Source organism: Bombus vosnesenskii, unplaced genomic scaffold (genome assembly GCF_011952255.1).
Source record: "Bombus vosnesenskii isolate JDL3184/JDL3185 unplaced genomic scaffold, Bvos_JDL3184-5_v1.1 scf7180000013264, whole genome shotgun sequence".
NCBI lineage: Eukaryota > Metazoa > Arthropoda > Insecta > Hymenoptera > Apidae > Bombus > Bombus vosnesenskii.
In genome coordinates, this window is record NW_022882924.1 from 6078361 (window position 1) to 6092676 (window position 14316).

Genomic DNA, 14316 nt, shown 5'->3' on the forward strand with positions numbered 1-14316 from the left:
TAGCGCGTGCACACGCACACGAACACGCCGATACCCGATTACAAAGAGAACTTTGTCGTCACTTTCTGCATACAAATCTTATCTTGGCGACCGTGCATGGTCGCGGTATCGAGCGATATAAACAAAATGAAGAACTTTTTTCACGGCGCTCTAGTTCGATTAGTCGCGAGTCGTTGCGAGTATTTAAATGGACATCGCGATAACAATACGCGGCATTGTACTGAACCGACACAGGGGGGCTCGCTGGGGGCACTATCGACTGTTCGGCACGGCTCAAGAAATATTTATCGATACGATAAAGAGCATATTTATTAAAGATAAATAATAAAGAATCGTCGATGTCGAATCTCATCGACGACGAGTACTGGAACTTTTCCCCAGCAACGTAAGTAAGTAGATGGGCGCGTATATACAAACAAAGCGGCTTAATATGGGCAGATGCTAGGGATGGAAAGAGCCGTTTCGCGTGCTTATAAAATCGGTCGATCGCGTCGATTCGTATAATGCAACGCGTGCTCCCTTTTGCTTCCGTCAATGTTTAAATACGGCAACGTGACGAAGACACGCTCTGCTGCACCCGTATAATACGAGAGTGCCGGTAACTCGTTTTTTATTCCGCTCTTTGACTGGCTGATACTTTCGTCGTCTCGCGCGTCGTCGTACGCGCGCATATCGAAAGAGTTAACGCGCAAAATAATTCCAACAGAGAGCTGCACACTGGGGGAAAAGCAGCGATCAAAGCAACGGCAAGTCGATTCCATCGATTACTTAACCATGTAAATTGATTCGTATAAACGGATTCATGCTTGATATCGTGTTGTTCTCTTTTTTTTTTTTTTTTTTCCTCTTATACGCACATTCTACGTTCGGTCGGGATACGCCGACGTTTCCATTATAACGTTGAAAACGTGTTCAAGCAGAAGTCAAAGCGAGAGAACAGAGAGCGAGAGAGAAACTTCGGTCTTTCCCTCCTTAATTGCTCAGTTTCGATTCAAGGAATCGCGAACAATGACATATAGGAAAATAGGAGGAAGCGTAGGCAGCAGATTCTCGGTAATGAGACGAGTTACGTTACAGCGGTACGTAATCGACAAAATTGCGGGTGCTTGGACGCTAATAATTAACAAACGAATATAATCACCGAACGGAAAGTGACCGCTAGGAAACGTACGTGCTCGATCCGCGAACGCGAATCGCGTGCACTCGTCCTTCGGTTTAATCATCTCGGCATGTACATATGTATGTATCTTTGCGAGAAGCTCGAAAGATAAATCGTCGATTCTATTTTCGAAACGGAATTATTTTCACGAGGATTTTCTTCGAAATTCCAAGCGAACATATCGGGCAAGAAGACGTATCGTCGCAACGTCGAGATTACCTCGCAAGACGAAATTGACGGTCTGGTCCGCATAAATACCGGCGTTTTAATTCAACGGGAACACCATCAGCGACTCATGTCACCCGTAAACTAGGAAACTCGCGAAATATGTCCTATTCTCCTCGTGTCGACTCCATCGTTTACCCCGGTAATCCTGAATTTCCCATAGCAACGTGACGGTGCACTCCATTACCCATGACCTCCGCCCTGAGCCTGGGGGCTTCTATATCTGCGAATCAATGCAGCTCCATTGCGTGCATCCCGGTCCCATGTGTGTGTGCACGTGTACACGGTTACATGTAGATATAACAGTCGCCGAAATACAGTCGGTAGCCTAATCGGAATGGTCACGCAACGATTGCTGCTATAGAGAAAATAAGCACGCGTGATCGTTTCCTATCGCCTTGCTTTCCGTCTTCTCCACTGTCTCGCGCGTCTGTCTACCGCGTAATTTACATGTTACACGAGAAAATAGAGACACGTCGATCCGTATGGAACGGGAACACGAGCCGTTATACCGAAAGCGAACGCGATGCAATTCATTAGCGATTGCCAACTAACAACGCGTCTTGTATTTTACGAAGCGTCAGTTCCGTTTATCCTTTAAGATCGGATAAAGCCGAGCGAGCCATTTATTCTCCCGTGGTCAATTTGAATACATTAATTTTAGCGTAGAGCGAAGAGCGAGGGAGGAAGCGTATCCGTGCGCTCGCGCGCACGTACGATTCCAGTTGAATCTCGATATCGCGTGGTAAAAAAACTCGAGGAACACGACGAGATAGGGAGTTCTAGTTTTATCCGCGACTTCCGCGAGTCTAGTTGGAACATTGCTCGAATAACTCTGGCCGACTCTTTCCAGCTATACAAATATTCCGCTCATAAATATGTATATATCGTAAATCGGTTATGCGCCAAGACCGCTGGAAGCGTATCAAAAAATGGAACAAAAGGATGATGAATGAATCGTATTGTGTCAGCAGGGCGAAGAGAGGGTTGAACCGCGGCGAAAGAAAAACGATAGGCGTGTGCTCGAGCTATCTGGCGCTATCGAAACTTATTACGGTCGAAAATTATTGCAACGGCCACGTTTATTAGAAGCGGCGAGTCAACGCGTTTCCTTCATCCATCAATTTCAATCGCCGCGCGACCGCGTGACTTTCTCGCACCGTTCGCATAACGTGAATAGCGAAAAGTATAACGCTGTTCGTGACCGGTGTCGCATACTCGCCGATACTCGAGGTTAACCGTGGGGTGAACGAGAGAAGAAACGGCGAACGATGCTGCGAATCTGGCAAGAAATCGATCTCGAACTCGCGAGGTTCGGTGGAGGGAAAAGATCGACGAGTTATGAAAATAAAGAACACGAAGAACCAGGTAGGTAGAGGAGTAGACGGCTGCAAGTCGAGTAAAGGTTTTCTCGCCGAAACCGTAAAAGCTGAACGAAGAAACTCCTAGCGAGGGAATCCTACAAAAATGCCCGAACTCCGGCTCGTGCAACGACCGCTCCTTTCTCTCGCGAACGCCAACAGGCAGAAAGAAAAAAGCCGGTAACTGCGCGTTGCACGATCGAAAAACATGGTCGAGTAGAAAAACACAAAGAATTATTTAGGTGGACCGCGCATCGAGAGAAAGAGCTTCGTCGTCCGTTAAAAGAGACGGATACAGCGAGAAAATGCGTGGCTGAAATTGAAAATGCGAGAAGAAAAAGAAAAAGGCAAGAAGACAGAGCGGAGAGCGGCCTAAGCACCGAGACACGAATGATCCGCATGGTGCTCGAAGGTGCTCCGAAAGAGGGAACTCGCCTGTTCGAGGTGGACGAGTTAATTTTAGTTTAATCGACCGACCTGATACGAGAAGCTCGTGTACGAGCGCCGGTGCACGTACGTAAGTAGGCAGTACGTATCCGCGCACTCGAGACCGAGTCAAAGCACGCCTTCTATACATACGGAAGGACTTGTTATGCGTCGCTGGCTTACGTGTAACTTCGACAACCGCTGCTTTTCCCCACCATGGAATTCACTTTCGAGTTTCCCGACTCTTGGACAACGCGTCACGAACTTCAGGATACAGGAATCTCTACGTGACTCGATGCAGCGGTTCCACGCGTGTATTCGGCTATTCCAGATAAATAGCTTGCTACGTAAACCGCTCACTTTGATACCGGTAATTATTTATTCGAATTATTTACTCAGTTATTTAGGAGGGCCGCTGGAAACGCCTGGAGACGAACGCGTGTATCTCTTCGACGATCCCCCACGTAAACGCGTAAGACTCGGCCGTTTAAACTTAACCGGATGATACTCGTAGCATAACTGTAGCGGGTGCGAGAGGCTTCCGTTTCACAGTCAAAGTGCATTCGGATCGGCCGTGTAAATGGAACGGGCGAGGGAGGGTTCGAGGTCGTTCGGATCGAAATCATTCAATTAAGGCCACAGGCTACGGAACAATCATCGGGCCCGACATCGAGCGACGAACGTAGAAAAGACACTTTCCACTGACCCTTTCGTACGCGTCTGACGATCGTGGTCGATTAAGATCGTCGACGATCCAGCCGCTATCGAGAGGCTCTCGTATCTTTGCCGCATAGCAAAACGATGCATCGCTGCTTACCAGCAACAAATACGGAAGTTAAATGTTCCCTCGTCGATAAGAATGTGCAGGGCGTTCTCCAGAGATGAATCGAATACAAATTAGAGGAGGGAATGTCGAAGTAAGTACCTGGACGAGTAACGAGCCACGAACGTTCGAACGCGCCTAGGTTCGACAGCACGAATCCACGAGAGAGAGCGAGGTTTTCGTCGCATCGCCGGATACATCGAGCAACAAGAAAAGATTCTTTTTCGTTCGGTTCGTTGGCGAGAACGAAAAATTTCGATACGCGTCGATTCGTCGTTCGGCGTATGGTTAAAAAGTGGAAAAACTCGTGTATCTGCTCGGGCAGAGGGGAAGGGAGACACGAACCGGGGAAGCCGGAAATCGAGGAAAAAAGGGGGGAAAGCGGCGGAAGGGCGAAGCGCTTGCGCGACGAGCTCGTTTCCATGGCTTCGTTCGTTTCACGTAGCAACAGAAGGACTTTTGACCCCGTTCGATTGTCCTTCGAAACAACTCGGTGCCTCATCGTTTTCTCCCGCTTTGTCGACCGAGAGAAGTGAAACGCATCGTTGAATCGCACTTAAGCATCACTCCTCTTTAACCTTAACGCGTGTACCATCTTCGTTTCGATAAGACTTTACTTTCTGCCGGACGATGATTCTCCGTTTTTTATAATCTATTCTAGCTCGTCGCGCATAGTCGAAGAGTATCACCGACGAAAATATCAGACGGCTAACGTTTTTTACGCGCGCAAAATTTCAACCTCTGGCGCCACTCAAAAAAAGACAGGTCCTAAACGTCGATGAATTTCGAAAGCGTCGATCACGAATGACGCACGAGTTTAATTTTACGAGCAGATCGATGCGCGAAGAAAGCCACGATATGGACGTTAAGTGGCACGTACCTGAACGGCGCTCGTCGATGAATAGAATAATTTCGATATTGTCTCGTTACGATATATTCTAATTAAAATACATCTGGGTCCCGTTTTTCCAAGAAGCGCACCAACAATTTGCCAAACGAACTGTACCGGGAAAGAATTCTAATTGCGATCAGGAATTATTTTCGTGAAAATGCACTTGCGGATTTTCCTGACAGAGTTTCCCGCGAATCGAGAGGCGAAAGTCACGAGAGCCACGAAAACGCTGCCAAATTTCGATCGGTGGTTCCCCGTATAACTTTCAACCAAAGTCGACGAAAATTTCTTCTCGAGTAGAAGAAAGAAAGGAATTTCGAGGAATTTTTTAGTCAGATTCTGTGAATTTTTGTTCGGTGACTCTGAAGCGAACGCGTTCCTTTTCAACGACAAAACGAAAAAGTCACCGTTTCATATAAAGAATGGAAGTATATTTGCGAACTGAATAATCTACGGTCCACAGTCCTCTTATTTCAGACCATACGAGAGTATACTTTGATGCGACTCTTTCATCCCGTTTCTTTCCAGTCTACGCTTTTTTCCCGCGCTTAGTTTCTACCATAACTATGCGATTGCACGAACTTTCACTCCTGCTTCCTTTTTCTCTATTGAATTAAAAAAATTATACTTTGAGATGATCGTTCCATCTGTTATTTAGAAATGCTCTATTTTCCTCTCTTTCTCTGGTACACGCGTCTGCTTATGAATCACGTACGACTTTATATTGAATATAATGTACCAATGTTAACCCTGCGGTATTACATCCATACACAATCCAATTAACGCTATACGAGCGAATTATATACAGTCTGATCATGAAACTATGTGAAAACAGCATTTTCTTAACACGACGACAACCGTTTCGAACAATTCCACACGCATGATAAAAATCTTAATACAACAAAATTACTAAAAAAAATATAAATGATAAAGGACTTTTATCTTTTAAAAATAGCCAAATCCAGCACGAGTAAAGAATGCAGAACCTCGCTATAGTATTCCAGGGTTAATCGTTCCCAAGAAAAAAAAAAAAAAAAAGCTAATCGTAAAAGCGAACAGTCATCAGGTGTCCGTGAAATCCAACGTGCTAAATCGGAGTTGCAAGGACGTATCGAGCGGAACGTAGGTCATGGAAGGGTGTAGATGTTCAGAAACGTGTCTTAGGGACAAGAAAAAAAAACCGTTTTATCGTGATACGACTTTTCCTTTCCTTTTATTTTTCCTCTCTCTCTCTCTCTCTGTTCTTCTTATTCCAGTTTCCACCAAGCAAAAGCGTCGATATCGGACACGGAACAAACGCGCTGAGAAGCACGTAGGAGTACTTGAACATCGCGGTTAGGTGACCCCGGTAATCGAATGCACAGATTTTCAATGATTAACCACGGGAGGCCTGGTTGATACTCGCCTGATTACGGCAAGGAGTAACACGCCGCCTAGGAGCGTGCAAAGCGACCATTGTACGCGTGAGCGCATCACATCAACTACATCTCGGATTTCTGCTTTCTTTCGTACGATTTCGTGCTAATGCGACTGAGTGAAAAAGCACTCGCCTCGCACGCTTGTCTGCTACGTGATCGCCGCACGGTAGTTTCCTTTTCCGAGCGTGAAATCCAACGAAACGTAAGTAATTTCGTTTGCACAGTTGCCAGCCTATGATATCTGCTGCTGGCTGGCCTATACGCCAATATACGCTCGCAAGGAACGACCCAAAGAAAACCTCTGTGCTCTTCTATCTCTCTGGCTCGCTAATTTTGTATCTTCCACGTATTCGTGGCGAGCCTCGTCTATATTCGGCATACACGCACGCCAAAGATGCCCGAATTATCATGAAATAGTTCTGGACTTATCGCGAGGGATATGACGCATCGCGGAAATTCATTCGATGTCATTTTCATCGAAGTCGATGCACATCTGTATCGGGAAGGGTACCAGGAACAGGAGATTCTCCGATGTCAAGGACCGAAATAGCAGTAAAAGTTATTTTAAAATGCAATCGTTATAATAAGAGAGTATAATCAAAGAGCAGGAGGTGGGGGATAATAGTACGCTATCTGTTTCTCTCTTTGCAATCGCCATATTAAATGACAAAGCTGGTAGAATTATTAATAGTCGTTAAATAGTATCGATCGAATGCAATCGAGCATAATGGCGGTGGTTTGGCGAATATTTAAGAAATTTTATATATTTAAGCGGCATAGGGACGAAGCTCGGTAGAGAGTAGATACGTTCCTGAGTCGTACGATGGCAAAACGTCAGTGGTGGGGAACAAGAGGGACAGGAGAGGGTTGTGGAGTTTCAGAAAAGAAACTGCCGGCTGAGCTGGAAACGAAGCGAGGTAAGGTGAAGGGGGACACGATAGTACGCCACTTGAAATCACCGCGACTGCATGTGTTACTATGCTACGCTGCCGCCCTCGACGGTGATCGAAGAAACGACGATGAACTGCGTTATCGGCGCACGCGATTTGTCTTTGAAGAGGACGATCATGTCGCGAATTTCTTTACGCGGTCGGTACCACTTATGATTCACGAAACACATTAAAAAAATTATCGATATCTCGATAATCGCTTTTCTTACGAATCTCGTGAAAACCATTAGTTGAAATTCAATGTTCGCATCGGTTCGAAATGTTTCGGTTTTTTACGGGTTTAAACGTGTTTGTTCGATCGAATCAAATCGTAAACAAATTTCTTTCGGATCTACGTATGACACGAACGAATTGCAAGGTAATCCTTTAAATTTGAATTACTATTGCAGTAATATTTATCGTAAAAAATATTAAAAGGACTCACCTTTACACTTAACTCCCACTCTTCCAGTGCCCCAAACATAATCGTCACCTATAGCAATCAGTAAAAAAATAAATATAATTGTAAAAAAAGATGTAGCTCACAGAATACTGTGATACTTACAATGCTTACAAAGGATAGGGGTTAAAAAATATATATCTATGAGGACGTGATTACTCTTGGGTTTTATATTAGAAGACTCGGCTACATATACTGCAACAAAAATGACGAATTAGTACATATTTTATGTACTTTATTCTTATTGCAATTAGAAATTATCAAATACCAAATGGCCTATTGCTGAGGGTTACATAAGACGACTCTTCTTCATTATGAGTGTCTAAGTACGGTGATAAGTTTCCTTTCAGCATTAGGACTTCCTCGCGTGTACCTCCAACGTCTGAAAATAAAACGGTCGTTGTTTTAATCATTCGATTTTATAAATTTGAGATCTTAAAATCTGACAAATTTTCATACCGGTACAAAGTCTTGCTCTTAGGTCTCCTGTTGCTCACACAATCACGAGCACCGTTTCTCTTTCCTCGAAAACGGAGCGTTATCCGAAGTTTATTAAGAAACGATCACATTAACATATTATTTTCTCCATGGAAAAATATATTAGAATTAACTCATTTGTCAGTCATACATTGTATGTAAACACAAATAATTTTGCACAACACTATAATCACAGAACATAATCTCTTCTGACCGTTGTGCATCCTCTTCTTAGACTTGATACATTTTTATCTGACTTTATTTATACCATTGATTGTGTCAGAACAGATTCTTATTCAATAATCGATGTACACTAGTTAAAAGTATTTGTAGCAGTTTGAGCATCATTTAAAAAGTGATTTTTCTCATTTTATAAATTTGATTTTTTTGTTGATTATATGTCAAACAGCACCCGAATTATTAAAAACTTACAGTAACTCTTTTTTAAGGCTACTCACGTGTATGTATAGAATTATATTTAAAAATCTTGTTTGATAAATATATATAATATATATATATATGTATATGTATATATATATGTATATATATATATATATGTATAGCAATGTAAATGATGAACTATGATACTTTGAGTGTCGGCTCCTTTGGACACACAAAATTTATCAAAGTAACTTGATATGAACACAATGATAACTAGTCATGCATGACAATGTGATGTATCATGATTTTATCATTCTTTCTTGTATTTCTTTTGTGGAGATCCACAGTTCAAATATACCTCTTCCTTCGAATGAACATTTATTTCATGCCGTGTCATATCCACTATCGCCTCTTCAAGCCTAATGCTATTTCTGAAACAGAAATAATATTTATGAGATTCTTTGCGCAATTCTCTACAGATAAATTCATAAAATATCATAGCTACACTTTATAAACCAATGTATTTTTCAATATGTGAAAACATTACAATTACATTGAATAATATATACTAAAATATCTGTTAAATCAAAAATACTGTGATAATCTTTACAAAGAATACACAAATTAACTTTTTATGATGGAAATTGCGAATGGAAAATACGAAAAACATAATATCTATTCAACGAATGACGTGAATGGAGTACGTAGCGTTTAAAAGTGGCCAAGTTATGATCAATGAAATGTTATAATTTTATGAAACTCGTTGCTCTGTTGCACTAAAAAATTAATTTGTAAATATCACAATTCATTTTAATCACATGGCGACTTTTATACGTACAAAATTGTATAGTGCACGCCTTTGATGATGAGTGGAGCATAGCGAAGTTTACACGCGTGATAAGTAAATAATCGTAAGAGCAATGCTTCTTGAGCTCTCATAAAGCATTCACTTTTCAGATGCACGTAAAAATCGTCGCGTTGTTAGCACAATGAAAAACACAACGCCCAAAAGTGATTCGGAAAAGATTAGGCTTCTTACGGGCAAGAAACTCAGCGGAGCTATCGGTGGGGATGCGAGAACGAGACTTGACAATATAGGTATCGTGTAGCCGATAAACGTCAGAAACACTACCTTCGCACTTCGGTACATCGAATTCTTGAGGTTTTCAATTTCGGCTGCCAACAAATCGACGAGAAAACTTGGAAGGATCAAATAGTAAGTGACAAAGAATTGTTTCCCTCGATCGCAACACGTACGAACACGGTTAGGCCAGGCTAAGCAGCTGAGGGCGCTGCAATCAATCATTGCTTACATTTTGCCAGGATGAGAAACCCACTGGTTGAAATTTATTTTCAATCCTCTTTACCTCCGTTACGTCGATCATTTAAATATGTTTTGGTAACAAACATAAATAATTTTATTTCTGTTAAGAATGAGCAGGTTGCAAATGAATATGTACATACATATACATATATATAATTTCGCAGTATTGAAAGCTTGCTCCAAAAGTATTAAACTGACACACAATCATATCTGTGATGTATTAAGCTAGATACGCACTCATTTCATTTGCTCTCATTTTTATATATGTATATTTTTTATATTGTCTAGTATGTTGGTGAACCTATCGTTTACATTCGAAAATCATTTCTTCAATTAATGTTAATCAAAGATATAGTAAATGAATTAATATTAATTATTGAATAAAATTATTTATTAGCCGCTTTCACGTTTCTTTCATTAAGATAACATCGAAACAAATTATTGTAAAACACGCAGTTTTATAATGTAAATAGAATAAATATAGTTTACTCTATTTTAACGAAGCTAAAATATTTTACTTTATTTTAATAAAGCAAAAGTAGTATCTTAGGGTCCCTAGATTTACCCCCACCATTCTGCGATCAGATCGTGATAGGTATTTAGTATAACGTATTACAGAACACGATCAGATTGACATTTGTCTTTTTGCTCTCACGTGGATAAGGATAACGCATATCGTACTCTCGCAAGACAGCATTCATTTCCTAATATAGAGATTCAGGACACGGTGAACAAAGATATAGCAATGGTTCGCGTAATTACTCAGGAAACTTACGATGAAGTTGTTAACGAAAATATGGAGCAATTTTCGATGACTCCTAAAGAAGCTATAGAAGACGCGGTAAAACAATTCGAAGCTCAGGTATTCAGATTTGTTTATTTCTGTTTTTATAACTTAGAGATTTGTGAGAAGCGCTTGTTCATTTGTTATGAAGTCTACTGCAAATTGTATAATGTGTCATTCAGAAGAATAATTAAAATTTTAATGTTATTTAACACATAGAAGTTCTTGAAATTGAAGTTTAAGCTTAAACAAATAGTGCATCTATACTATTATGTTAAAGGCATATTTTCCAATTGAGTTAATTGTGTTTCATGTAGTGATTGTACGATAATAAGATCAAACTTATATTATTTTTATATCGTTTGGAATTAATTAATGTCTTTTCATACTAATAGCTAACTACCATATAAATGTCAATCTTTATTACACTGAATTGATTGTATATTTCAGAGTATGATGTGCAAGAATACTAGAATTCAAATAATCTAGCACATGTTACATAAGTACATGGTTGTTTTTATCACCTCTATTTTTATAGGGTGTAGACTTGAGCAACATCATTAAAGATTTAATTCTCAATGATGATAGCGAATTAATCGTATCTTCTTTAAATCAAATTAATAATGCTATAGAGGATCAGAATTATGAAAATGTTCATCATACATTAGACAAATTGAGAAATGAATTAGACAAAGATATCGCACGTAGAATATATGCTGGAAAGAAGGGGGCATATAATACTTTAATAAAATTAATGAAAGCCTGTCTTAATAATGCTACTATCATAAAATCGGCATTGAAAGCTATTACTTCATTAATGAATGGTAATCCAGACTTGTTGAATGATGAGGGAATAGCCTTGCAAATACAGTAAGAAGTTATTATTAGTTATGATCAGATATAATGGGTAATAGTTCTTCATCTGTACATTATTCCATCGTTCCATTTGTTAGGATTTTAGATAGATATCCAGATATTTCAACATTACAATTACTTTTACGGTGGATAAGAGAATGTTGTATAAAACACGAGCTTAATAGGCAAGGTATTTTTAATGCGGATATCTTCAACAAGCTTAAAAAAATATTGATTCGTGATGATACGTCTGGACCCGAGTTAAGAGATGCTTGTGCTGTAATTAGAGCCTTGGTGTTAGATGATGATATTAGACACGAATATGGAAAAGCTCATGAGCATGCAAGTGTTATTGCAAAAGGAGCCCTCAATGTCCTTACTGGGTTGTTGCCAAGTAAATAGCATTTAATCGTTCCTGTGTTTAGAAGTAATTGTGTACATGAAGTTTTAACATTGTATTTTATTGTATATAGGATATAAGAAAGATAAAGGGGTCGTGGGTGACTTAATGATAACTTTAGCGGCGCTAATCGTGCGGAACGAATTTTGTCAGGAAGTAGAAGATGCAGGAGGGCTAAAGTTTGTCATAGATGTTATGATCGATCATCCAGATTCAGAGAAATTAAATTGGCAAGCCTTAAAATTGTTGAAAGCCTTAGCTGGAAATGACGATGTAAAGTCTCATATTATAACATCAGGCTGTGGCCCTTTGATTGTTTCTGCTATCAGTAGAATGAGAGTAAGTTTACATTTTTCTGACGTTGCTTTTAATGAAACACGTTGTCCAGTAATTAGTCTAGATCGTTGTATTGAAACGTTGATCACATCATAGGAATCTGAGTGTGTAGTGACCGCAGGACTTGCATGCATTTCCGCATTAACACTGAGGTGTCCCTCAAACGCTGGTGTGTTTTACGATTGTGGAGCGCCGCTTGTAATCGTAGACGCGATGAAAGCTTATCCTAAAAGCGTGACTCTGTTGAAACAAGCTGCTTGGGCTGTACGCAATATGTCTGTACGAAATAAGACAGAATGTTCAGAATTTATTACTCATGGTATAGAGGACGTCTTGACAAGTGCCCTTAAACTACACGGTTCTAAGGTCGAAAGTGACGTGAAGGCGGCTTTGAGGGACCTGGGACTGAAAGTAGAATTGAAAGAACGATGGACCGGTAAAGGCGTATCCATGAACAATTAATCATTGTCATTGCGACCATATGCGACTTGAAAATGTTTCAAACATTTTTTACATTTTGCTTGAAAAAATGTCAAATATATATCAAAACTTAACAGCTGATATTAGTATTTTTCATAGCACTCGTATTTATATATATTATATATATATTGTTTTTTTAACTTGTTTTTTATATACTAGATATATTTATATGTTGTGTATTATTATAAATTTATAATAAACTTTTATCTTTAATACGATAAAAATGTGATTGATGATTCACGATTGCGCATGAAAACCACTGATATAATTCTTATCGTGACAGCTTGTTTGCTGATATTGTTTCAAAAAATCGGATTTTCATAGTTTTATCTTTTCTTTCTTTTTATTGAACAAACACAAAATCTTGTTTGCCAACACGGGAACAATACATTTCCGAAAAATTGAGATTCGGTTAATAACAATTACGCGAAGAATGTATCTTATTTGCTAGACATTTCAGACAAACTTTTCAATTCGGTTACCAATCTGATTCGGTATTTTCGTAAAGTATAAGCTCGATTTTTAATATTTTGTCATTTCGGTTTTTCAAGGTCCTTTTGAGCAACGTCAGGTGTATAATATACATGTATCCGATTATTGGGAATAATATCCGAAATTACATCCACGTTTAAACACGTAAACACATCCATGTATGATGTACACTGTACAACATTGAATTTTGCCGATCAGTCTATACTCTCCATTTTTCCTTTACACGTCTCTACAACAGATACAATGATAAACCATCGGGAAGAAGTTTCCATGAAATTACCCCTCCGACTGTTTTAACAATAGTGATAAATGTACTCGACGTAATAGATATTGTTCTCAATAGGCTTTGGTAAGGATTTAAAACATTAAGAATTAGGGGGTTAAAATTGATGAAAACTTCTCATGTTATAGACAATGTTCTTTGAATATCATAGAATACACATTTACGATGAGGAACTGGCGCTCGGTCCGCGGCAGTTCCTTACATCGATAAACCATTGTTAATTATTCTTCGTTGTACTTCACTCCTGCAAGAGACTACGATTATATCACAGTCTTTGACGAGGTCACATTTGCTGGCGAGCTCTATACGTCTCGAGCGAATGTGATAATACAATAAACATACCTTTATTTACTAAAAAGTGATCGAAAGTAGACGCAAAATATCGTGAGTTCGAAAATGAATCACAGCTTAGATCTCTACGTTTACTTTCATAGATCCAAGTGTACTTTTGGTTAAAGCAATCGCGTAAGAAAATATATATATGTATATATTTGAAAAATCTACTAGAAGAAAATATAAATACAGCCTTTGGAAAATGAATTTTAACTACGCTGCTATCCTATTAATCCAACGATCCTTCGATAGCTAGAATCGGTTTCGATTTGTGCAAGTGATCGTTTCTAAGTGTAGAGACAAACGTAATGCTCGTGTGGGTACGTTACATGGTGAAATGTATACACCGCTTGTATCTCTACGAAACGCATGCCCACATCGTAAGGTACTTGAAACTTTTCTTTTTCTTTTTCTTTTTTCAATGTTGCTCGACTACTCCTTTTCTATTCCTATCCTTGCAACACAAGTCAGCACTTGC

At 39.7% G+C, this 14316-nt stretch overlaps 2 protein-coding genes across 4 annotated transcripts in view; one reads left to right on the top strand and one right to left on the bottom strand.

Annotated features, from left to right (window-relative positions):
• LOC117237500 (phosphatidylinositol 3-kinase regulatory subunit gamma) overlaps positions 1 to 8695 on the bottom strand; it is a 29253-nt gene extending 20558 nt beyond the window's left edge. For 2 of the 3 annotated variants that reach the window (XM_033501552.1, XM_033501542.1), the window contains exons 1-4: positions 8153 to 8695; positions 7962 to 8075; positions 7799 to 7888; positions 7679 to 7726 (exon numbers count right to left, since the gene is read on the bottom strand). In XM_033501552.1, coding sequence (XP_033357443.1) covers positions 7679 to 7726; positions 7799 to 7888; positions 7962 to 8046 — 223 coding nt within the window. In that variant the 5' untranslated portion in view covers positions 8047 to 8075; positions 8153 to 8695. Of the gene's footprint in view, positions 1 to 3354; positions 3394 to 7678; positions 7727 to 7798; positions 7889 to 7961; positions 8076 to 8152 lie in introns of those variants that run through there. The other variant, XM_033501561.1, reaches the window with a different exon arrangement.
• Positions 8696 to 10478: 1783 nt separating this feature from the next.
• On the top strand, positions 10479 to 12888 carry LOC117237530 (armadillo repeat-containing protein 6 homolog). Its single transcript, XM_033501581.1, has 5 exons — positions 10479 to 10737; positions 11198 to 11529; positions 11613 to 11908; positions 11988 to 12253; positions 12347 to 12888. The coding sequence occupies exons 1-5, from the start codon at positions 10621 to 10623 to the stop codon at positions 12710 to 12712; spliced, it is 1377 nt and encodes a 458-aa protein (XP_033357472.1). The 5' UTR covers positions 10479 to 10620; the 3' UTR covers positions 12713 to 12888.
• The last annotated feature ends 1428 nt before the right edge of the window (positions 12889 to 14316 follow it).